Genomic DNA, 23,687 nt, shown 5'->3' with positions numbered 1-23,687 from the left:
CATGATTACTCCTCTGGAACTGCACACTTAAGGTAGACTTTGTGAATAGATTTCGAATGCACTGAAATTGCTATTGTAATCGAACCTTAAGGCAAGTACGGTATGAATTTTATGTAAGATCATGGAGTGTATTGAAGTGTGAAATTTACACTTTATTGTTTTGGATATAATAATATCGGCCTCCACGGGCCAATTGCTCAGAAAAGCAAAACATGTCATGTAGGAACCAAAGAATCATATACCATTATGTTGCCCTTCCATTGTAGTTGTACCTCTAGGAAGGTACGATCGTACTTTTGGACAAGTACGTCCCATGTGGGTTACGATGGTGGGATGATGAGGTTGTCAACAAGAATAGGGAGGCAGGGTATTGCGCTCCTGCCTGCCGATTGTTCAGACAGAGGCAGGGGTTTCTCCCCTGCCTGACGAAGGCAAGGAGAGAGGCAAGGGCTTCGCCCTTGCCTGTCGAAAAGTACAGAGGCAGGGAGCTTTGCTCCTGCCTACCGAAAACTGGCGATGGCAGGGGCGATGCCCCTGCCCTAAAGAAGAGGGTGCAGGGAGGGAGATCAGTCCCTCCCCTTCCCAAACCATGGGAGGAAAGGGGTCTCGTCTCCTCCCTAGCGAAACAGGGAAGCATGGAGGGAGCCGACCCCTTCCCTGCGCAATAAACAAGTAGGGAGGGGCTCGACCCCTCCCCCTGTGTAGCTCGAAGGCAGGGAGGGTTCGACCACTCCCCGCCAACCAGAGCATAGGGAGACGACGATAGGGCTCAGCCACTGCCGTCGTTCCCGAACTCAGGGAGGTGGCAGGGGCTCGATCCTTGCTGACCTACCGAGAACCAGAAGAAAGGAGGTGCAGGGGCTCAACCCCTGTCTGTGAAATTGTTTACGAAGAGACAATACGCATACAAGCACAAATACTTTATAAAAGAAGTGCACGAAAGCACTCTCACAACACTTGAACAAAATACGCAAAAAGCGTATAAATAATAAACATGCAATAATGCATGTATTTCATAAATAAAAGCAAATGCTTGAGACTCTCAAGCTTATTTTACAACAAGGGGGAACACCCCTATTTATACAAGAAAGGAGAGGTGCAAGAGGGGGCTCCCCAACGACTCTATTGGGGAGACCCCCAATGCACCTTTTTGGAAATACAAAAAGGAAAAAATAAAAATAAAAGAAATTAAAAAATAAAAGGAAAAATTACAGCATATTCCAAATGGAATATGCGCAAAATGTAAAAGGACTAAATTACCCTTTTCGGGTAAAAAGAGAAAAATGTATAAATATATATACTTATATATAGAGATACGTATACATATAACATATGTATACATATCTCTATGTATATAAGTATATATATTTATACTTACAATAATGTTTTGAGTATACATTTTAACACCCCCCCTCAAACTTACGGTGTGATAACCGCAAGTTTGTCAAGAAGGAAATGAAATCTAGGCGAACAAAGAGCTTTTGTGAAGAAGTCCGCAAGTTGATACTCAGACGTCACGTATGGTAGATCAATGACCTTCTTCAAGTATTCTTCCCTGACATAATGGCAGTCCATCTCTATATGCTTTGTTCGCTCGTGAAATGTGTGGTTCTTGGCAATGTAGATTGCACTTTTATTGTCACAGCATAGCTTTGTGGGTTCTTTGACAACTACTCCCATATCTTCCAGAAGACGTCGAATCCATACTATTTCCATGGTGGTAGATGCCATGGCTCTGTATTTGGCTTCAGTGGATGATAAGGAGACCTTCTGTTGCTTTTTACATCGCCACGAGATCAAAGATTCTCCTAAGAAAATACAAAAATCAGTGGTGGAGTGACGGTTACTAGGGTCACCTCCCCAATCTGAGTCAGTATAAGCAAGCAATTTTAATTTAGAAGAAGAGGATAGGAATATTCCCTTATTCACTGTTCCCTTCAAATATCTGCTGATGCGAAGCACTACTGTAACGCCCCAAAATTTCAACTTTCAAACCTTTCATAAAACAGGCAAGAGACTAAAAGAATCTCTTTATTTCAGAGTTGGTTTAAGAAATAAGCGGAAGCCCATCCTTTTGTTAATTTTAGAAAGGCAAGTTGACCACTTTGGGCACGTTAGCTGAAGAACCAAAACATACAACCCATGCTACTTGAAAAAGGCACTTTCATTAAAAGAAGGTTCCAAAAGTACAAAATTCGGATGTCCCAAGGAAAATCCATTACAAGACCCAAAAACATCAGGACGCGAGCTAAGAGCAGGAAGAAGAGAGTCTTGAAACCATCTTGCCATCGCGCCATCGCCCGTGAAGTGCCTATTCATCACCTGTACCCATAGACTGGGTTAGTTTCGCTAAAGAAACTAGTAGGTGCACAAGATAGACTACAAGGAAACTGAATTATGTACATTTCATTCAGTAGGTTACGCAGTTTAAAGTAGATAAGCAGTTAAACAGGTAAGCAATGCAAGCAGATAAATAGTGCAAACGCGTATGTAGTGCAAGCGAATCAGTAGTGCAAGCGAGTCAATAGTGCAAGCGAGTGCAAGCGAGTCCAAGTGAGTCAGTAGTGCAAGCGAGTGCAAGTGAGTCCAAGTGAGTCAGTAGTGCAAGCGAGTGCAAGTGAGTCTCACTACTCAACAACCAGTGTGAACAGACTTTATGTTTCGATATTACTGGCCCGCGGGTACGCGCAGGCAAAACGTAGAAACAACTGAGACTAGTTCGGGCGTCTGTTATTCTATGTATTTGAATAACCCGAAAAGCTAGTTGAGTCCGCTCCAGAGGGACGGCTTTAGCCGAGAGAGGATTCCCCGAAGGAGGCAGTGCCACGGATGCATCCAACTTCTGCAGAAGTTTTGAGCTAACTATTGTAGCCCCTTTCCCCTAACTCCAATGACTGGGGAGGCCGGATCATTGCCCGTAGGGTGGTTGTTAACAACCTGTCCATTGGAGTTTGTACCGTCCTGTCCTCTCCCTTGACAGACCACTTGAAACGAACAGGTACGTTAGGGGTTGCTTAACTAACGACCCACTCTATGCTGTAGTCTTTAAACCACTCAATAATCTTGCCTGTGAAGGCGAATGTGAGGCCATTTATGTGATTTCAGCATTGTACATTTCGCACTGTTCGTGGTCGCACGACCGTCTCATCCGATCATCGCAGTACTAGACGTGTCGTGCACGACTACAAGTACTCTAGGATGAAGGGGGTATAGCTCCTCAAAAAAAGCCTCAACAGGAGTGTTTCACAAGGATGTAAAGTTTATCAACTTTACTATATCCTTTGAAACAGCAGTACCTTGTGCCAACATTATGCCTGCGATTTTCTAGAACCTCATCCGCTATCGGGGTATCTACATGCCTCGCATGACTCGACACCGGCCTCGATAGACGGGATACATGTTTCTCAACAGAACCTCCAACTCGTCTGCAGGACTGCATACTTAAGGAGTCAGGATCCTTGCAAGGTATCCCCCTCCTTAGACGAGGATGTAACGCTAGCTCCCATCTCAACTCTCGTCGCAAGAGAGAGAAGTGAATGCCTGAGGATGCCTTTAAGGCATATGCAAAGAGCAAAAACCTGTGCGGCATCTGCAATAGCAAAGCAGTAATAATACATACAAAAACAAGAGCCTAAGCGCAAAGCGCGGCGACAAGGTAAAGGCGGTAAGCAGAAGTGCGACACTGAACCTCGCCACGATGCGTGACGGCACATACAAACCATAAGCAAGAATGCAACACGAGATCTCGACGTGATACACGATGGTAAGTATAGACTGACATAAGGTAAAGGGCAAGGATCGTGAAACCGCGTCCTTGAGTTAAGTGCATACTCGTATAAATATATATATATATATATATATATATATATATATATTTGTATATATATATATATATATTCATTTTATTGATCGTTTTTAGTTTAATTGAACTTAATTCAATTATCCAAGTCTTTCGTACAATCTTCCCCTACCTTGGAGGGTTACGAGCTTGCCGACGTCTGCGGACGTACACAATTGACGGCTCGGGTCGCGGAGCGCGAATGAGATCCGTCGTAGCTGCGAATATGCGATATTAACATGCAAGCCCCGACAAAGCAAAAGCAAGGCAAAGACTCAACTTCTCCAATACATAGAGTTGGGGCCAACGGTCCCAAATGACTCAAAACCAAAAAGGATGGGGCAGGGCCAAATGAGCCTTGCCGCCCAAAGAGGGATGTAGTCAATGTGAGCAGATGACTCACGTTCACTAGGAATTCCTCGCTGGAGATCAACAATTGTAATAATCTGTCCCCATTACGATGTAGCTTCCAAAGATTCCCCGGGTCTGTCGACCAAGGGTATAGGCTTGCGCACAAAAGGGGCAGGGGATCGGCCCCTACTGGCAAACAAAAAGGCAGGGGCCGATGGCCCCTGTTAGCAAACAGAAAGGCAGGGGCCAATGGCCCCTGCTGGCACACAGAAAGGCAAAGGCCGATGGCCCCTGCTGGCAAACGAAAGGCAGGGGCCTATGCCCCTGCTGACCAAAGAAAGGCAGGGGCCATAGGCCCCTGCTGGCAAACAAAAGGCAGGGGCCTATGCCCCTGCTGACGAAAGAAAGGCAGGGGCCATAGGCCCCTGCTGGCAAATGAAAGGCAGGGGCCGATGGCCCCCTGCTGGTGCAAAAGAAAGGCAGGGGCCATGGGCCCCTGCTGGCAAATGAAAGGCAGGGGCCGATGGCCCCTGCTGGCGCAACAAAAAGGGGCAGGGAGGAGGGGCTCGACCCCTCCCCTGCCGTAGCAGAGAGCAGGGAAGAGGGGCCCAGCCCCTCCCCTGCCGTACGGAAGTAGGGAGGGGGCTCCGCCCCTCGCCTGCCGTACGAAAGCAGGGAGGAGGCTCAGCCCTCCCCTCCCTGTGCAACGAAGAACCGAGGGGGGGGAGGAATGGGAGAGAGAGAGAGAGACGGAAAAAAAAGGGAGAAGAAGAGGAGGGAGAACGTACCTGGTGGTCGGCGGCGGCGGCGGAGAGAGGTCGCAAATGGCGGCAGCAGACGAGCGAGGGAGAGTCGGGAGGCGGTGAGGGAGAAGAGACAGCAAGGGGGAGGGTTTCGTATTTGAAACCCCCCCCTGCCTTATCTTTTTAAAGGCACGAGGGAGGCGGTGCCTCCATTGGGTCCGGGTCGGGTCCGGGTCCGGATCCGACCCGAATCCTAACCATTTTTTTTTTTTTTAACGGGTTGTTACATCCTACCCTCCTTAAAAATAATTTCGTCCGCGAAATTTTTATTCCTTACACTGGTCAAAATACAAGTCAGGGTATTTTTCCCTGATATCCGACTCGGGAACCCATGTACATTCATTTATTCCATGGTGTTGCCAACGTACTTTTACAAGAGAAATCGTCTTCGATCTGAGCACTTGGTCTCGACGGTCAACGATTGCCACTGGTCTTTCCTCGAACGTCAAGTCCTTTTGGATATCCACATCATCATAATGAATGATGTGTGATGGGTCGTGAACGTATCTTCTCAGCATAGATACGTGGAAGACGTCGTGGATCTGAGCGTACTGAGGAGGCAGCGCAACACGATAAGCCGCCTCACCGATCCGATCCAGGATCTCAAAAGGTCCGACGAACCGGGGACTCAGCTTTCCTTTCTTCCCAAAACGGAAAACGCTCTTTGTAGGAGATACCTTAACAAAAACCATATCTCCTGTTGAGAACTCCAGCTCTCTACGTCGACGATCAACGTAACACTTCTGCCGACTCTGCGCGGTACGCAAACGTTCCCTGATCATCTGCACTTGCTGAGTATAGTGCTGTAGCACTATAGGTGAATCTAACATCCGCTCACCAACCTCATCCCAGTAAACAGGTGATCGACAAGGCTTCCCGTACAAAGCTTCGTACGGGGCCATACCGATACTCGCATGATAACTATTATTGTACGCGAATTCTGCCAACCCGGTATGAGAGTCCCATTCTCCCTTCCAGTCTAACATGCACGCTCGCAGCATGTCCTCCAAAGTCTGAATCGTGCGTTCAGATTGTCCGTCGGTCTGAGGGTGGAAAGCGGTGCTGAATTTCAGTTTCGTGCCCAAGGCCAACTGCAGTTGTCCCCAAAACCTGGAGGTGAACCTCGGGTCACGATCGGAGATGATTGACACAGGAACACCGTGCAATCTCACAATCTCCCTGACATAGAGATCTGCCAAGCTGTCCAGGGACTGACTGAGCCGAAAAGGGAGGAAATGCGCCGATTTAGTGAGTCGATCCACGATCACCCAAATCGCATCGTGTTTCCTCCGCGTCCTTGGCAAACCGACGATGAAATCCATCGTGATGTCCTCCCACTTCCATTGTGGAATCTCCATCTGCTGCATCACTCCGCCTGGTCGCTGGTGCTCGATCTTAACCTGTTGGCAAGTCAAACACTTCGAAACGTATTCGGCTACGTCCCGCTTCATTCCACTCCACCAATATCTGCGCTGCAAATCTTTGAACATCTTTGTGCCGCCCGGGTGAATCGTGTACCTGGACTTGTGGGCTTCAGCGAGAATCTCATCTCTCAAAATAGGGTCTTTTGGCACCCAGAGACGATCCTTACGCCATACACCTCCTTCCTCACTCAGACGAAAGGGGGTATCGGCCCGCTGCGCTAGAGCCTTCAGCTTTTCGTACTGCTCATCGCTCTTTTGACTAACAAAGATCCTAGATAATAGCTCAGGTTGAGCTACCATGCTGGAAAGACTGATCGAAACTGGAGTGACTGCAAACGGTTCCCACGATATCAAATCCTCGATCAGCTTCCACCCCGCAAATAACAAATTAACGGAAACGCTGGGAGACTTGCGGCTCAGAGCGTCGGCCACAACGTTCGCTTTTCCCGGGTGGTAGGACAAGGTAAAGTCGTAATCCTTGAGGAATTCCAGCCAACGCCGTTGCCTCATATTCAGCTCCTTCTGTGAGAACAAATATTTTAGGCTCTTATGATCTGTAAAAGCCTCGAACCGCTTCCCATACAAATAGTGCCGCCATATCTTCAATGCAAAGACCACCGCTGCTAACTCCAAATCATGAGTCGGATAATTCTTCTCATGTATTTTAAGTTGGCGCGATGCATAGGCGATCACTCTATCGTTCTGCATTAAGACGCAACCCAAGCCTGTCCCGGAAGCGTCGGTGTAAATCACGAAGCCGCCTTGACCCGAAGGTAAGGCCAAAATAGGAGCAGTCGTAAGACGTTCCTTCAACATCAGAAAACTGTTCTCGCACATGTCGTCCCACACGAACCTAGCTTCTTTCTTCAGGAGTTGCGTCAAGGGTAGAGAGATCTTAGAAAAGTCCTGGATAAATCTTCGATAATACCCAGCTAATCCAAGAAAACTCCGAATGTCACGAACATTCCTCGGTTGCTGCCAACTGAGTACAGCCTCGACTTTCGCTGGATCCACGGACACACCTTCCTTGGAGATGACATGTCCCAAAAACATGATCTCCTCGAGCCAAAACTCGCACTTAGAGTACTTAGCGTACAAACGCTCCTTTCGCAAAGTTTCGAGAATAACTCTCAAGTGCTCACGATGTTGCTCCCAGCTATCGGAATACACCAAGATGTCGTCAATGAACACGATCACGAAGGTGTCCAAGAAGGGTTTGAACACCCTATTCATGAGATCCATGAACGCTGCAGGAGCGTTAGTGAGTCCGAAGGGCATGACCGTAAATTCGTAATGCCCATACCTGGTCCGGAAGGCCGTCTTGGAGATATCATCTCCCTTAATTCTGAGTTGATGATACCCAGATCTAAGGTCGATCTTTGAGAAGATCTTGGCCCTCTGCAACTGATCGAACAGATCCTCGATGCGTGGCAACGGGTACTTATTCTTTATTGTCGCCTGGTTGAGCATCCGATAGTCGATGCACAATCGCAAAGATCCGTGTTTCTTCTTCACAAACAAGACAGGAGCTCCCCAAGGCGAGACGCTGGGGCGGATGAATCCCTGATCCATCAACTCCTGCAACTGCTTCTTGAGCTTTTCGAGCTCGGCTGGTGCCATCCGATATGGAGCCTTAGAAATTGGCGCAGTACCCGGCAGCAACTCGATGTTGAACTGCACCTCACGAGGTGGAGGAAGGCCTGGCAGTTCCTCCGGGAAGACGTCTGGAAAATCTCGCACAACCTCCAAGTCTCCCATCGAGACTCGCGTCGGCTCGGACTGGACGACACTAACCAGAAAGGCAGTGCATCCCTTCCTGAGGTAGCTTTGCGCCTTCAGCGACGAAATCAACTTGCTTGCCCGAACAGGTTTCACGATCTTGAATTCCACCTTGGGCATTCCCGGGGGAGACAAAACAATCTTGCTATCTCTGCAAAAAATCTTGGCATGATACTTGTGCAGCCAATCCATGCCTAGGATGACGTCAAATTCCGTCATCACTAGCAGGATAGCACAAACCGGTAAATGCCAATCTGCCAGGACTACGTCCAACTCTGGTACGTAGGTCGCACAAACAGTATTTTTTCCAATCGGGTTATACACTTCAAGGGTATTATGTAAGGGTTTTACAGGTACGCGCAAAAACTCGGCAAAATTTACCGAAATAAAAGAGTGTGTGGCACCACAATCAAAAAGCACAAAAGCCGCTTGGTTAGCGACAAAAAGGGTACCTTGCACTAGGTCGCCCTTGGTCAGCTGCTCGGCCTTGGCTGAGTAGACGCGTCCCGGTGCCCTCCTTTGACCGCTCGCCTGCGGTTGCGGCGTCTGATACTGCTGTTGGGACTGTGGTGGCCGAGGGAGCAGAGGTGCTCCGCTGGTCTGCCTGGCGTCGTCAGCCGCCTTTTTGCGACAGTCGCGCGCGTAGTGGCCCATCTTGCTACAATACAGGCATCCGCCTGTGTCGAGCGGGCACGCCTGCCCGATGTGGGATCGACCGCACCTGGGGCACACATAGCTCGTCTGCTGCCTGGCTGGAGGGTTGCCCTGAGGCCGCTGACGCTTCGAAGGAGGATATCGTCTCCTTCCTCCTTCGCTCTTCACAGGAAGGAACGATCGTTTGCCTGGGTCACCGGAAGGTGTCTTCGGCTCACCACCCGTAGCGGGTGGCCTCCTGCCCTGTGTACTCTTAGTGCGCTCCCAGGCCTCACTCAGGAGGGTGGCAGCAGCAACTGCCGCAGAGAAGGTCGAGGGCATGCTGGTTAGGACCCGATGCATGAGCCCCTCCTTTAGCCCCCGAACAAACTTTCCTGCTCGCTCGCGATCATCCGCGAACAGGTTGGGACAATAGGGTTCTAAGCGCTGGAATTTGGCGATATAATCCGTCAAACTCGAATTGCCTTGGCTGAGCTCCAAGAACTCCACCTTCTTCTTCTCCCTCGCATGAGGCGGGAAGTAGTTCCCCGAGAAAGCCTTTCTAAAAGCTTCCCAAGGAATGGGCGAAATTCCCGAAAACTGCATACTCCGGGCCATGTCCCACCAACTGCGGGCATTCTCCTTCAGCCTAAAGGTCCCGAATAACGTCTTCTTGTCATCGGGCACTGACAAGACCTCGAACACTCGTTCCACCTCCTTCACCCAGTTATCGGCCATGTCTGGGTCGGGCTTGCCATCGAAGGTCGGGGGGTCAAGCTTCAGGAATTTCTCATACGTCACTGCGGTATGCGGCTTCGGCTCAGAAACGGGCGCTGGTTCCCTTTGAGAACGAATCTGGTCTCGCATAGCCGCTGCTAGGGAACTTATGGAATCCAACACGAATCCCCGCTGATCTGACCAATCGTCAGCAGACCCTTCATTCGAGTTTCTTGCCATCCTTGGAGTAAACAAGGAATACCAATAATTAGAATTTTCAGGAGGATCGAAATAAGCCAGAAACATAAGTACTATTCATGTTTAACATGAGTAGTTTAGGAAAACCCAGCAATGCTGGTACATAAGCAGAACGCGTCAAGCCTCTTAGCTTAACAATGCAAAAAAAACACCTACTAAGCAAAAAGAAAGGTATACTCACAGCGCGATGCGGATGCTCAATGGTCAAGAATCCTTACTTCCCTTAGCTCTGATACCAAGATGTAACGCCCCAAAATTTCAACTTTCAAACCTTTCATAAAACAGGCAAGAGACTAAAAGAATCTCTTTATTTCAGAGTTGGTTTAAGAAATAAGCGGAAGCCCATCCTTTTGTTAATTTTAGAAAGGCAAGTTGACCACTTTGGGCACGTTAGCTGAAGAACCAAAACATACAACCCATGCTACTTGAAAAAGGCACTTTCATTAAAAGAAGGTTCCAAAAGTACAAAATTCGGATGTCCCAAGGAAAATCCATTACAAGACCCAAAAACATCAGGACGCGAGCTAAGAGCAGGAAGAAGAGAGTCTTGAAACCATCTTGCCATCGCGCCATCGCCCGTGAAGTGCCTATTCATCACCTGTACCCATAGACTGGGTTAGTTTCGCTAAAGAAACTAGTAGGTGCACAAGATAGACTACAAGGAAACTGAATTATGTACATTTCATTCAGTAGGTTACACAGTTTAAAGTAGATAAGCAGTTCAACAGGTAAGCAATGCAAGCAGATAAATAGTGCAAACGCGTATGTAGTGCAAGCGAATCAGTAGTGCAAGCGAGTCAATAGTGCAAGCGAGTGCAAGCGAGTCCAAGTGAGTCAGTAGTGCAAGCGAGTGCAAGTGAGTCCAAGTGAGTCAGTAGTGCAAGCGAGTGCAAGTGAGTCTCACTACTCAACAACCAGTGTGAACAGACTTTATGTTTCGATATTACTGGCCCGCGGGTACGCGCAGGCAAAACGTAGAAACAACTGAGACTAGTTCGGGCGTCTGTTATTCTATGTATTTGAATAACCCGAAAAGCTAGTTGAGTCCGCTCCAGAGGGACGGCTTTAGCCGAGAGAGGATTCCCCGAAGGAGGCAGTGCCACGGATGCATCCAACTTCTGCAGAAGTTTTGAGCTAACTATTGTAGCCCCTTTCCCCTAACTCCAATGACTGGGGAGGCCGGATCATTGCCCGTAGGGTGGTTGTTAACAACCTGTCCATTGGAGTTTGTACCGTCCTGTCCTCTCCCTTGACAGACCACTTGAAACGAACAGGTACGTTAGGGGTTGCTTAACTAACGACCCACTCTATGCTGTAGTCTTTAAACCACTCAAGCATCTTGCCTGTGAAGGCGAATGTGAGGCCATTTATGTGATTTCAGCATTGTACATTTCGCACTGTTCGTGGTCGCACGACCGTCTCATCCGATCATCGCAGTACTAGACGTGTCGTGCACGACTACAAGTACTCTAGGATGAAGGGGGTATAGCTCCTCAAAAGAAGCCTCAACAGGAGTGTTTCACAAGGATGTAAAGTTTATCAACTTTACTATATCCTTTGAAACAGCAGTACCTTGTGCCAACATTATGCCTGCGATTTTCTAGAACCTCATCCGCTATCGGGGTATCTACATGCCTCGCATGACTCGACACCGGCCTCGATAGACGGGATACATGTTTCTCAACAGAACCTCCAACTCGTCTGCAGGACTGCATACTTAAGGAGTCAGGATCCTTGCAAGGTATCCCCCTCCTTAGACGAGGATGTAACGCTAGCTCCCATCTCAACTCTCGTCGCAAGAGAGAGAAGTGAATGCCTGAGGATGCCTTTAAGGCATATGCAAAGAGCAAAAACCTGTGCGGCATCTGCAATAGCAAAGCAGTAATAATACATACAAAAACAAGAGCCTAGGCGCAAAGCGCGGCGACAAGGTAAAGGCGGTAAGCAGAAGTGCGACACTGAACCTCGCCACGATGCGTGACGGCACATACAAACCATAAGCAAGAATGCAACACGAGATCTCGACGTGATACACGATGGTAAGTATAGACTGACATAAGGTAAAGGGCAAGGATCGTGAAACCGCGTCCTTGAGTTAAGTGCATACTCGTATAAATATATATATATATATATATATATTTGTATATATATATATATATATTCATTTTATTGATCGTTTTTAGTTTAATTGAACTTAATTCAATTATCCAAGTCTTTCGTACAATCTTCCCCTACCTTGGAGGGTTACGAGCTTGCCGACGTCTGCGGACGTACACAATTGACGGCTCGGGTCGCGGAGCGCGAATGAGATCCGTCGTAGCTGCGAATATGCGATATTAACATGCAAGCCCCGACAAAGCAAAAGCAAGGCAAAGACTCAACTTCTCCAATACATAGAGTTGGGGCCAACGGTCCCAAATGACTCAAAACCAAAAAGGATGGGGCAGGGCCAAATGAGCCTTGCCGCCCAAAGAGGGATGTAGTCAATGTGAGCAGATGACTCACGTTCACTAGGAATTCCTCGCTGGAGATCAACAATTGTAATAATCTGTCCCCATTACGATGTAGCTTCCAAAGATTCCCCGGGTCTGTCGACCAAGGGTATAGGCTTGCGCACAAAAGGGGCAGGGGATCGGCCCCTACTGGCAAACAAAAAGGCAGGGGCCGATGGCCCCTGTTAGCAAAGAGAAAGGCAGGGGCCAATGGCCCCTGCTGGCACACAGAAAGGCAAAGGCCGATGGCCCCTGCTGGCAAACGAAAGGCAGGGGCCTATGCCCCTGCTGACCAAAGAAAGGCAGGGGCCATAGGCCCCTGCTGGCAAACAAAAGGCAGGGGCCTATGCCCCTGCTGACCAAAGAAAGGCAGGGGCCATAGGCCCCTGCTGGCAAACAAAAGGCAGGGGCCTATGCCCCTGCTGACGAAAGAAAGGCAGGGGCCATAGGCCCCTGCTGGCAAATGAAAGGCAGGGGCCTATGCCCCTGCTGACCAAAGAAAGGCAGGGGCCATAGGCCCCTGCTGGCAAACAAAAGGCAGGGGCCTATGCCCCTGCTGACGAAAGAAAGGCAGGGGCCATAGGCCCCTGCTGGCAAATGAAAGGCAGGGGCCGATGGCCCCCTGCTGGTGCAAAAGAAAGGCAGGGGCCATGGGCCCCTGCTGGCAAATGAAAGGCAGGGGCCGATGGCCCCTGCTGGCGCAACAAAAAGGGGCAGGGAGGAGGGGCTCGACCCCTCCCCTGCCGTAGCAGAGAGCAGGGAAGAGGGGCCCAGCCCCTCCCCTGCCGTACGGAAGTAGGGAGGGGGCTCCGCCCCTCGCCTGCCGTACGAAAGCAGGGAGGAGGCTCAGCCCTCCCCTCCCTGTGCAACGAAGAACCGAGGGGGGGGAGGAATGGGAGAGAGAGAGAGAGAGAGAGAGAGAGACGGAAAAAAAAGGGAGAAGAAGAGGAGGGAGAACGTACCTGGTGGTCGGCGTCGGCGGCGGCGGCGGAGAGAGGTCGCAAATGGCGGCAGCAGACGAGCGAGGGAGAGTCGGGAGGCGGTGAGGGAGAAGAGACAGCGAGGGGGAGGGTTTCGTATTTGAAACCCCCCCCTGCCTTATCTTTTTAAAGACACGAGGGAGGCGGTGCCTCCATTGGGTCCGGGTCGGGTCCGGGTCCGGATCCGACCCGAATCCTAACCATTTTTTTTTTAACGGGTTGTTACATTAATGGTATTCGCGGTAGGAGCACGCGTAGTGTACGTGGTCGTTCCGTAAGGGGGAGGGGCGGACGTGAGATGTTCGGGGCTGGTTACTGGACTAACCGCCCTCCTCTACCCATTTTTACGGATGAGCAAGGCTTCTCACTACCGATCGCCTACCAGATACCCTTGGCAGCAGCATGGGCTGAAGTGCATGCTCGAGAAGGTGGTTTCGTGCCTTTACACATTCGGGTGCACCATCAGACACCACAGGAGTCATCGGGAGATTTTGTTCCCCCTGAGTTAGCAGAGGAGTGTGGTTTCTGCGGAGAAACAGGCCACACCATGGATGCTTGCTTCCACAAGGCTGAGCATGACGACAAGATCGCAATTTCGACTGCCGGCGAGCAACCGCCACCTCCGGCAGACCCAGTGGGCGGTGTATCACCCACATATACACCTGCGACGGATTCTTCAGATTATAGCCTTGGCTCACCGGAATATACTCCGGCGACGCCCCTTTACGGGCAGGAGCCCTCCTACGATGAGCCACTTCCCTTCACCCCTAAGCGCAGATTCAGGCGCACAGGCAATAGAAGGGAATATCTTAGGAAGTACTCTAGTCGTCCCTAAGGGGAGGTAGCACGCACCCAGTTTTGTTGGAGTCTGTGAACTCATTTATAACTGCGGAATATAACTTTTGCTTATGTACCAGCACAGCTGGATTCTAAATATTTGACTCTCGGAATAAAGATTTATGTTATTGCCTTTGTTTCTATACTTATGCCTACTGGTATGTCTTCAGTATTTTTGATTTTTATCTTGGTTGCTTTTAAGGATGGCGGGAAACTCAAGCCACAGCATGGCCGATGAGTTGCGTGAACAGAGGGGATTCATGATGGATACCCTCAACTCCTTAGCTGAGGCGATTCGTAACCAGGGTCGTCCCCATCAGGATCCGGGTTCCCTTGCTGGGAATGCACCAACCGCCACATATGAGAAATTTCTGAAGCTAGACCCTCCTACTTTCTCGGGCAAGGTTGATCCTGACTTGGCGGAGAGTTGGGTTAAAGAGGTGGAACGGGTGTTCCAAGTGTTGTCCGTTCCTGATGATAAGAAGACGATGTTCGGGTCCTTTCGTTTGAAGGACGACGCTCGAGAATGGTGGGACACTACGCGGGAGGTGCAGTTTCCGGGTGCTGAGGTGATTCCGTGGGAGGCCTTCCGAAGGGTTTTCCTCGGAAACTATTTCCCTCCTCATGCGAGGGAAAAGAAGAAGGTGGAATTTCTGGAGCTGTGTCAGGGCAGCTTAAGTTTGAACGATTATATCGCCAAATTTCAACGGTTGGAGCGCTATTGTCCTCACCTATTCGAGGATGATCATGAGCGGGCCGGGAAGTTTATTCGCGGACTGAAGGAAGGACTCAGGCATAGGGTTCTCACCAGCATGCCCACGACTTTTTCTGCGGCAGTAGCAGCAGCCACCCTACTGAACGAGGATTGGGAGCGTTCAAAAAGTGTGCAAGCCAAGAAGTCAACCGCGTCAGGTGGTGAGCAGAAGAAGACATTTTCCGGCGGCCCAGGGCAACGACCACCTTTTCCAGAGAAGACTGAAGCAGGGAAGAAGCAGTTTCCTCCAGCAAAACGCCAGCGACAACAGGGCCCTCCACCACCCAGGCAACCGTCGAGTGATAACTGCCCCAGGTGCAAGAGGCCTCATGTGGGACAATCTTGTCCGCGGGACACTGGCGGATGCCTGTACTGTGGCAAGATGGGCCATTTCATACGCGACTGCCGGAAGAAAGCAGCAGATGAACTCAAGCGAACCGGCAACGTATCTCAGCCTCCTCGACCACCTCATCAGCAACAACAGCGAGCACAACCAAGCAGTGGCAGAGAGCCGGGTCGAGTTTATGCAGCCACGGTCGATCAATTGACCAAAGGGGATCTCGTTCAAGGTACCATTCTTGTTGCTGATCAAGCAGCTTTTGCACTCTTTGATTGTGGTGCCACACATTCGTTTGTTTCTGAAAAAATCGTAAAAAAATTACATATAACGGTAAAAATGCTTGATAATGCATTAGACGTGTATAACCCCGTTGGGAAGAACACGGTTTGCACCACTTTCATACCTGAATTGGACGTAGTTGTGGCAGAGCGGCACTTGCCTGCTTGTGCTATCCTGCTGGAGATGACTGAATTTGACGTCATCCTAGGCATGGATTGGTTGCACAAGTATCATGCCAAGATCTTTTACCGTGATGGCAAGATCGTTTTATCACCTCCAGGCTCTTCGAGAGTAGAATTCAGAATTCCCAGACCTGTTCGAGCAAGCCGGATGATCTCGGCACTTAAGGCACAGAACTTCTTGCGGAAGGGATGCACTGCCTTTTTGGTTAGTGTTATCCAGTCAGATCCAATGCTCATTCCCATCAGTGAGCTTGATATTGTTCGCGATTACCCCGACGTTTTTCCTAAAGAGCTGTTGGGACTTCCACCGTCTCGTGAGGTAGAATTCAGTATTGAATTGCTACCAGGTACGACACCAATCTCCAAAGCACCCTACAGAATGGCGCCAGCTGAGATTGAGGAGCTCAAGAAGCAGTTGCAGGAGTTGTTGGATCAAGGATTCATTCGCCCCAGCGTTTCTCCTTGGGGAGCTCCTGTGCTCTTCGTGAAGAAGAAGGACGGGACTTTGCGATTGTGCATCGACTATCGAATGCTCAACCAGGCCACAATAAAAAACAAGTACCCATTGCCGCGTATCGAAGACTTGTTCGATCAGTTGCAGAAGGCCAAGGTTTTCTCGAAAATCGATCTTAGGTCCGGATACCATCAACTCAGAATTAGGAATGAGGATATTCCTAAGACGGCCTTTCGGACGAGATACGGACATTACGAGTTCACAGTCATGCCGTTCGGACTGACCAATGCCCCCGCAGCTTTCATGGACTTGATGAATAGGGTGTTCAAGCCATTTTTGGACACCTTCGTGATAGTGTTCATCGACGACATCTTGGTGTACTCAAAAAGTCGAGAGCAACATCGAGAGCACCTAACAGTTGTGTTGGAGACCTTGCGAAAGGAACGTTTGTATGCCAAGTTCTCTAAATGTGAATTCTGGCTCGAGGAAGTCATATTTTTGGGACACGTTATTTCTAAGGAAGGAGTGTCCGTGGACCCTACAAAGGTGGAGGCTGTACTTGGTTGGCAGCAACCAAAGAACGCGCGTGATATCAGGAGTTTCCTTGGACTAGCGGGTTACTACAGAAGATTCATTCAGGATTTTTCTAAAATTGCGTTACCCCTGACAAAGTTACTGAAGAAAGAGACTAAATTCATATGGGACGAGAAGTGCGAGGCGAGTTTCCAGTTGTTGAAGGAGCGACTTACCAGTGCTCCTATTTTGACCTTACCTTCTGGTAAGGGCGGATTCGTGATTTATACTGATGCCTCTGGGTCAGGCCTAGGGGCCGTGCTGATGCAGAATGGGAAGGTGATCGCTTACGCTTCTCGACAACTTAAAATTCACGAGAAGAACTACCCAACTCATGATTTAGAGTTAGCTGCGGTGGTGTTCGCACTAAAGATATGGCGACATTACTTGTATGGGGAGCAGTTTGAAGCATTCACCGATCATAAGAGCCTTAAGTACCTATTTTCACAGAAGGAATTGAATATGAGACAACGACGTTGGCTTGAATTCCTCAAGGATTACGACTTCACCCTCTCCTACCACCCAGGAAAGGCGAACGTTGTGGCTGACGCTCTCAGCCGCAAAGCACCGGAAATCTCGATAAATGCTTTATTTGCTGGATGGAGGTTGGTCGAAGACCTAGCCTCATGGGAACCTTTCGCGGTCACTCAAGGTTTAATCGGCTTATCTCACCTTGTTGCTCAACCTGAGCTGCTAGCGAGAATCATCAATGGGCAGAAGACTGATGCACGCTACGAAAAGTTGAAGGCTCAAGCGATATTGGCAGATACACCTTTTCGTCTGAAGGAGGATGGAAGTATATGGTTAAGGGAGCGCCTTTGGGTTCCTGATGACCCGGTTCTTCGAGATGAAGTTCTTGCGGAAGCCCACAAGTCTAGGTACACAATTCACCCGGGTAGCACGAAGATGTTCAAGGACCTGCAACGCAGTTATTGGTGGAACGGTATGAAGCGAGACGTGGCTGAGTATGTCTCGAAGTGTTTAACGTGTCAGCAAATCAAGATCGAGCACTAGAGACCCGGTGGGGTCATGCAGCAGATAGAGATCCCTCTTTGGAAGTGGGAAGATGTTACCATGGACTTTATAGTCGGTCTTCCGAGGACGCGGAGGAAGCATGACGCGATTTGGGTGATCGTAGATAGACTCACCAAGTCGGCTCACTTCCTACCTATCCGTCTCAACCAATCGTTAGATAGTCTCGCTGATCTCTATGTTAGAGAGATTGTGAAATTGCACGGTGTTCCAGTCTCGATTATCTCCGATCGTGATCCTAGATTCACTTCAAGGTTTTGGGGACAACTTCAGTTGGCGTTGGGCACAAAGTTAAAGTTTAGTACTGCATTTCACCCTCAGACGGACGGGCAGTCGGAGCGTACGATTCAAACCTTGGAAGACATGCTTCGAGCCTGTATGATGGACTGGAAGGGAGAGTGGGACTCCCACATTAGTTTGGCGGAGTTCGCGTACAACAACAGCTACCATGCGAGCATCGGGATGGCCCCATACGAAGCTTTGTATGGGAGGCCATGTCGATCCCCTGTTTACTGGGACGAGGTTGGCGAGCGAAAATTGGAGGCACCTATAGTCTTGCAACACTATACTCAACAAGTGCAGATGATTCGGGAACGACTCCGTACCGCTCAGAGTCGGCAGAAGAGCTATGCAGATAGTCGCCGACGAGAGCTTACCTTCGATATTGGTGAGATGGTTTTTGTTAAGGTATCTCCGACGAAGAGCGTATTTCGGTTCGGGAAGAAGGGAAAGCTGAGTCCTAGATACGTCGGACCGTTCGAAATCCTGGAGCGAATTGGAGAAGCAGCTTATCGCGTGGCGTTACCTCCGCAGTATGCTCAGATCCATAATGTTTTTCACGTATCCATGTTGAGGAAGTATGTTCACGATCCATCGCATATCATTCATTATGATGATGTGGACATTAGAGGGGACTTGACTTTCGAAGAAAGACCAGTGGAGATCATCGACCGTCGTGACCAAGTGCTTAGATCAAAGACCATTTCATTTGTAAAGGTTCGGTGGCAACATCATGGGATTGACGAATATACTTGGGAACCTGAGAACGATATCAGGGAAAAATATCCTGACCTGTATTTTGATTCTTCGAGGTAATAGATATTTCGCGGACGAAATTCTTTTAAGAGGGGTAGGATGTAAAATCCCAAAAAAAAAAAAAAAAATCTGTTTGGACCCGGGCCGGGTCGGGTCCAGACCCGACCCGGGCCCCTTTTTATGTTAGGGTTTTAAGAAAAACCCGAGCATTCGGGCGCCGCTACCCACCCCCCTCTCCCCCTTCTCTTGCGGGAAGATTTGGGAAACCCACCAGGGGTTTCCCCTTCCGATGCCCCCCTTCGCCTTTAAGAGAGAGGTTGGAGGGCGAGGGGAGTCTCGCCCCCCTCTCGCAGCCCTCTCGAGCTTTCCCCCCTCCGCGCCGGTCACCTCCCTCGCTGCGCCCTGTCGCCGACGCCGGCCACCGCTCCCAGGTACGCTCCTCCCTCTTCTCTTCTCCTCCCTTTTCCCTCCTTCCCCCCCCCCCTCTGTCTCCTCGCCGGGAGGCCGACAGGCGGCGTATGGCCCCTGCCGTGCCCTCCCACGTCCCCTGTGCCCTTCGGAGGGTCGACAGGGTGCCCTCAGGCCCCTGTCACCTTTCTTCACCTTTTTTTTTTTTTCTTGTAGGGCTGTCGAAGGGCCGGCGGGGGTCCAGTCACCCCCTGCGGCACCTCTTTGCCTGCCGTCTAGTGTCAGTCGGCAGGGGCTCAGCCCCTGCCGATTCGATGATTCCGGCAGGGGCTCAGCCCCTGCCACTTGCCGTTTCTGGCAGGGGCTCAACCCCTGCCACTTTCATTTGCGCAGGCAGGGGCTCAGCCCCTGCCACCTAATCGGTTCTGGCAGGGGCTGAGCCCCTGCCACTTTCATTTGCGCAGGCAGGGGCTCAGCCCCTGCCACCTAATCGGTTCTGGCAGGGGCTCAGCCCCTGCCACTTTCATTGTTGCTGGCAGGGGCTGAGCCCCTGCCACTTTCATTGTTGCTGGCAGGGGCTGAGCCCCTGCCACTTTCATTTTCGCAGGCAGGGGCTCAGCCCCTGCCACCTAATCGATTCTGGCAGGGGCTGAGCCCCTGCCACTTTCATTGTTGATGGCAGGGGCTGAGCCCCTACCACTTTCATTGTTGCTGGCAGGGGCTGAGCCCCTGCCACTTTCATTTTCGCAGGCAGGGGCTCAGCCCCTGCCACTTTCATTATTTCAGGCAGGGGCTCAGCCCCTGCCACTTGGCTGTTGCTGGCAGGGGCTCAGCCCCTGTCACTTGTTTGTTTCTGGCAGGGGCTCAGCCCCTGCCACATTTATTTTGCCGGCAGGGGCTCAGCTCCTGCCGCTTCTTTGCGATTGGCAGGGGCTGACCCCCCTGCCGCCTCTGTAGTTGTCGACAGGGGCTCATTCCCTGTCGCCCCGTTGCTGTCTGCAGGCAAGGGCCCGCCCCTTGTCGTTTTTCGGTTTTCGGCCAGTAGGGGCACACCCCGGCTGCCTCTCTTTTTCCTATAGGCAGGTTTGTCTTTCTTTTGCTCCGCATTATTATTAACATAGCACTGTTGCAGACCTCGCATCGGACCCTCGTTCTGGCTCCGCGGCCCGAGCCTCGTATCATCTACACGCGTAGGCACACGCAGCTGCAAGACATCCCGAGGTAGGGGAAAGTCGCACGAATAGTATGTATGAACAAAATAAAATAAGACTTCTGAGGAAGAATAGTTAATTTGCATACTTGTGTATCTGAAGAAATATTGACTGGTCAAAGTTTACTCTTTGTGATTCATTTGAAATTGCATAATGTAAATTCTTTTAGTAGACTCATCAAGTAGTTTAATTGGCATGCCTGTTTACGTGCAAGATTACTTAACTGATGATTGTCTATCTTGCATGATTACTCCTCTGGAACTGCATACTTAAGGTAGACTTTGTGAATAGATTCCGAATGCACTGAAATTGCTATTGTAATCGAACCTTAAGGCAAGTACGGTATGAATTTTATGTAAGATCATGGAGTGTATTGAAGTGTGAAATTTACACTTTATTGTTTTGGATGTAATAATATCGGCCTCCACGGGCCAATTGCTCAGAAAAGCAAAACATGTCATGTAGGAACCAAAGAATCATATACCATTATGTTGCCCTTCCATCGTAGTTGTACCTCTAGGAAGGTACGATCGTACTTTTGGACAAGTACGTCCCATGTGGGTTATGATGGTGGGATGATGAGGTTGTGGCAACCTCGATGAATGCTATTAGCAAAATGCTGAGATCACATAAAATGGGGACCATTTCGCCTTCACAGGCAAGATGCTCGATTGGGTCTAATGGACCAGAGCATATAGGATGGGACGACGGTTAAGAAACCCCCGTCGTACCCATCCGATCTTCACGGTTCATCAAGGGAGAGGATGGATGGTACAAAGACTCCGATGGACAGGTTGTTAACAACCACCCCACGAGCAAAAGACTCGGTTTTCCCCAGTCATCGGAGTTAGGGGAATTGGGATTACCATAAATTATCCTAGGTGGTAATTCCCAGGCACTTCTGCAGAAGTTGGATGCATCCATGGGCCACGAATGCCTTTGGGGATTTACTCTCTTGGTCATTGACCGTCCCCTTAGGAGCGGACTCAGTCAGCCATCCGGGTTAATGAAAACACCTGACATAATAAACCCCCGGATCGGTCTCGGCTGTTTCTACGTTTCGCGTCTGTGCGTACCCACAGGCCAGTTAATATCAGAACTTAAATAATATATTCATGAATAGATATAGATGACTGAGACTCCCACTGCTTCTCTTTGCACTTATTACATTTGTTAGAATAGACTACAATTGTTTTAATTGCTTAAATATTATAACTGCTTATCTCATGAATATCTTGTTTTATTTTTCATTCTACTTATCTGTTCGTGCACCTACTGGTTTGTTGTAAAACTGACCCACTTCATGGGCAGGTGAGGAGTAGGACCTTACGGGCAGCCGATGGCGTGGTGCAACATGGATCAAGATTCATCATCTTTCTGCTGGCGGCTTGGCTCTGGGACTTTTTGGAGTTTTTCTTAGATTTATTGAACTTTGGAATAAAAGACCTATTTTGTAATAAACTGCAGATTTTAATCGATTGCCTTATTTCTTAAATTCCTTTAAGATGTTGTACATGTGAATGATGGTTTTTCAGCTAACGTACCCAGGATTGTTGACTTGTGTCCCTTTCTAAATGTCTTCCGCTGTTGTTTTTAAATATTAAACTTTAAATCTTTGAAAGGTTTTTCGATAAGGTTTTCGAAATCACAAGTCGAAATTTTGGGGCGTTACAACTCATCCATGGATCATATACCTCTACTTCTCGAGATGGCAACGCTTCAGAGTCATTTTCCAGAAAATTTGTTTCATCAAAAACAACATTCATAGAGGTCCTAATACGTTTTGTAGTAGGATCATAGCATCGATAGCCTTTGTATTCATCCGCATACCCAACAAATCTGCACTTAACGGCCTTGTCCTGAAACTTATTTCGCAGAGATGAATCAATATGTACATAACATACACAACCAAAAACACGCAACTCATCATAAGAGGGATGTTGCCCAAATAAAGTATAATATGGAGAGTGTTGATCCAGAAGTGTTATAGGAAGACGATTTATGACATGAACAGATGTATGAAAAATTTCTGTTCAGAGACTAACGGGGACAATGCTATCATGTAACATGATCATCGCACTCTCGACAATATGCATGTCTTTCCTTTCCGCAACCCCATTTTGTTGAAGAGTATGAGGGCAAGAAACCTGACGACTTATTCCTTTATCCCGAAGAAAGGCAATAAACTCGTTCGATAAATACTCTCCTCCACCATCACATTGCAAATGCACAATATCACAAGCAAACTTTGTTTTGACCATCGAATGGAATTCCCGAAATACTTGAAAAACTTCATGCTTATGTTTCAAGAAATATATCCAAGTATAACGGGAATAAGAATCAATAAAGATAACATAGTAACGACTACCGGAAAGAGAAGGAATAGGTGCGAGTCCCCAAACATCGGAACAAATAATCTCAAATGGCTTTGAAGCCCTTTTATTAATAATATGAAACAGAAGAACATGGCTTTTGCAGAGTTCGCATGAGGAACATTTATTATTATCTAAAAATGAACATAAACTAGACTATGGAAGAAGACCATCAGATACAAGACTTTCAACGAAGCCCCGACTACAACGGCCCAAACGATTGTGCCAAATATCTGGCTTATTACAATCAGATGAATTAAAAACTTCCAACGAAGGGAAAAAAAAAACTCTGAAGGCGAAGACACTGAAGAATGCTTGGACGACTTTAACTGGAGGACTGGGGCTGAAGGTGAAGACATTGAGGGAATCTCCTTGAAAACGTACATGTTTCCTTGTCGCTCCCCCTTAGCGAATGTCTCCTTCGTTCGTAGATCCTTAACATAAACAGAAGAGGGAATAAATTCGACGAAAGAATTCATATCGTCAACAAGTTTAGCTACAGAAACAATGTTCTTTTTAATATTAGGAGCAAGGAGAACATTTGACAAGTGAAGTGAGGACTCTGACATAGGGATATGTGCACTGCCAGTATGACTAATGGAGTGACAAGTTTCATCTCCCGTAACTATACTACCTTTTTCAGAATAAGGCAATAAGTGAGATAACTTACCGACATTACCCGTAACATGAGTGGCAGCGCCGGAATCAACATACCACTCGCCTTGTTCATTTTGCTTGATCGCCATCTGTGATAATGCTGATAACAAAAGTTGTTGCATATCTGTAGATGGCGCTTTCGTGTCCACAGTAGTAGCTGACTTATTTTCAATTTTGTTTATTTTTCCTTTATTTTGTAGATTAAACCAACAATCAGCTTTCACATGTCCTCTTTTGTTACATTAGAAACAAGTGGGCACTCTCCTCTGATTCCCTGT

General features: G+C 48.7%; 2 protein-coding genes across 3 annotated transcripts in view; both read right to left on the bottom strand.

Moving 5' to 3' along the window:
• Positions 1-23,687, bottom strand: part of MSH4 (MUTS-like protein 4) — a 255,757-nt gene that overhangs the window by 163,902 nt on the left and 68,168 nt on the right. The window lies entirely within an intron of this gene.
• LOC149822254 (uncharacterized) lies at positions 1,986-23,498 on the bottom strand. Its single transcript, XM_089981328.1, has 3 exons — positions 23,423-23,498; positions 8,648-9,397; positions 1,986-2,322 (listed from the first exon to the last, which is right to left on the bottom strand). Exons 1-3 carry the CDS (start codon positions 23,496-23,498, stop codon positions 2,312-2,314), a joined length of 837 nt encoding a protein of 278 aa, XP_089837454.1. The 3' UTR covers positions 1,986-2,311.

Source organism: Nuphar pumila, chromosome 11 (genome assembly GCF_984573655.1).
Source record: "Nuphar pumila chromosome 11, dmNupPumi1.hap1.1, whole genome shotgun sequence".
In the NCBI taxonomy this organism is placed as follows: Eukaryota; Viridiplantae; Streptophyta; class Magnoliopsida; order Nymphaeales; family Nymphaeaceae; genus Nuphar; species Nuphar pumila.
The sequence above is the reverse complement of the archived record's forward strand: the minus strand, read 5'-3'. Positions and strand labels throughout refer to the sequence as shown.

What these genes read in the sequence shown, in the direction of transcription:
- LOC149822254 (XM_089981328.1), bottom strand. Translation starts at nt 23,498, where the DNA reads ATGGCGATCAAGCAAAATGAACAAGGCGAGTGGTATGTTGATTCCGGC. An exon ending in TCATGTTACGGGTAATGTCG is followed by an intron (nt 9,398 to 23,422) that starts GTAAGTTATCTC and finishes TTCCTTGGGAAG; the next exon opens with CTTTTAGAAAGGCTTTCTCG.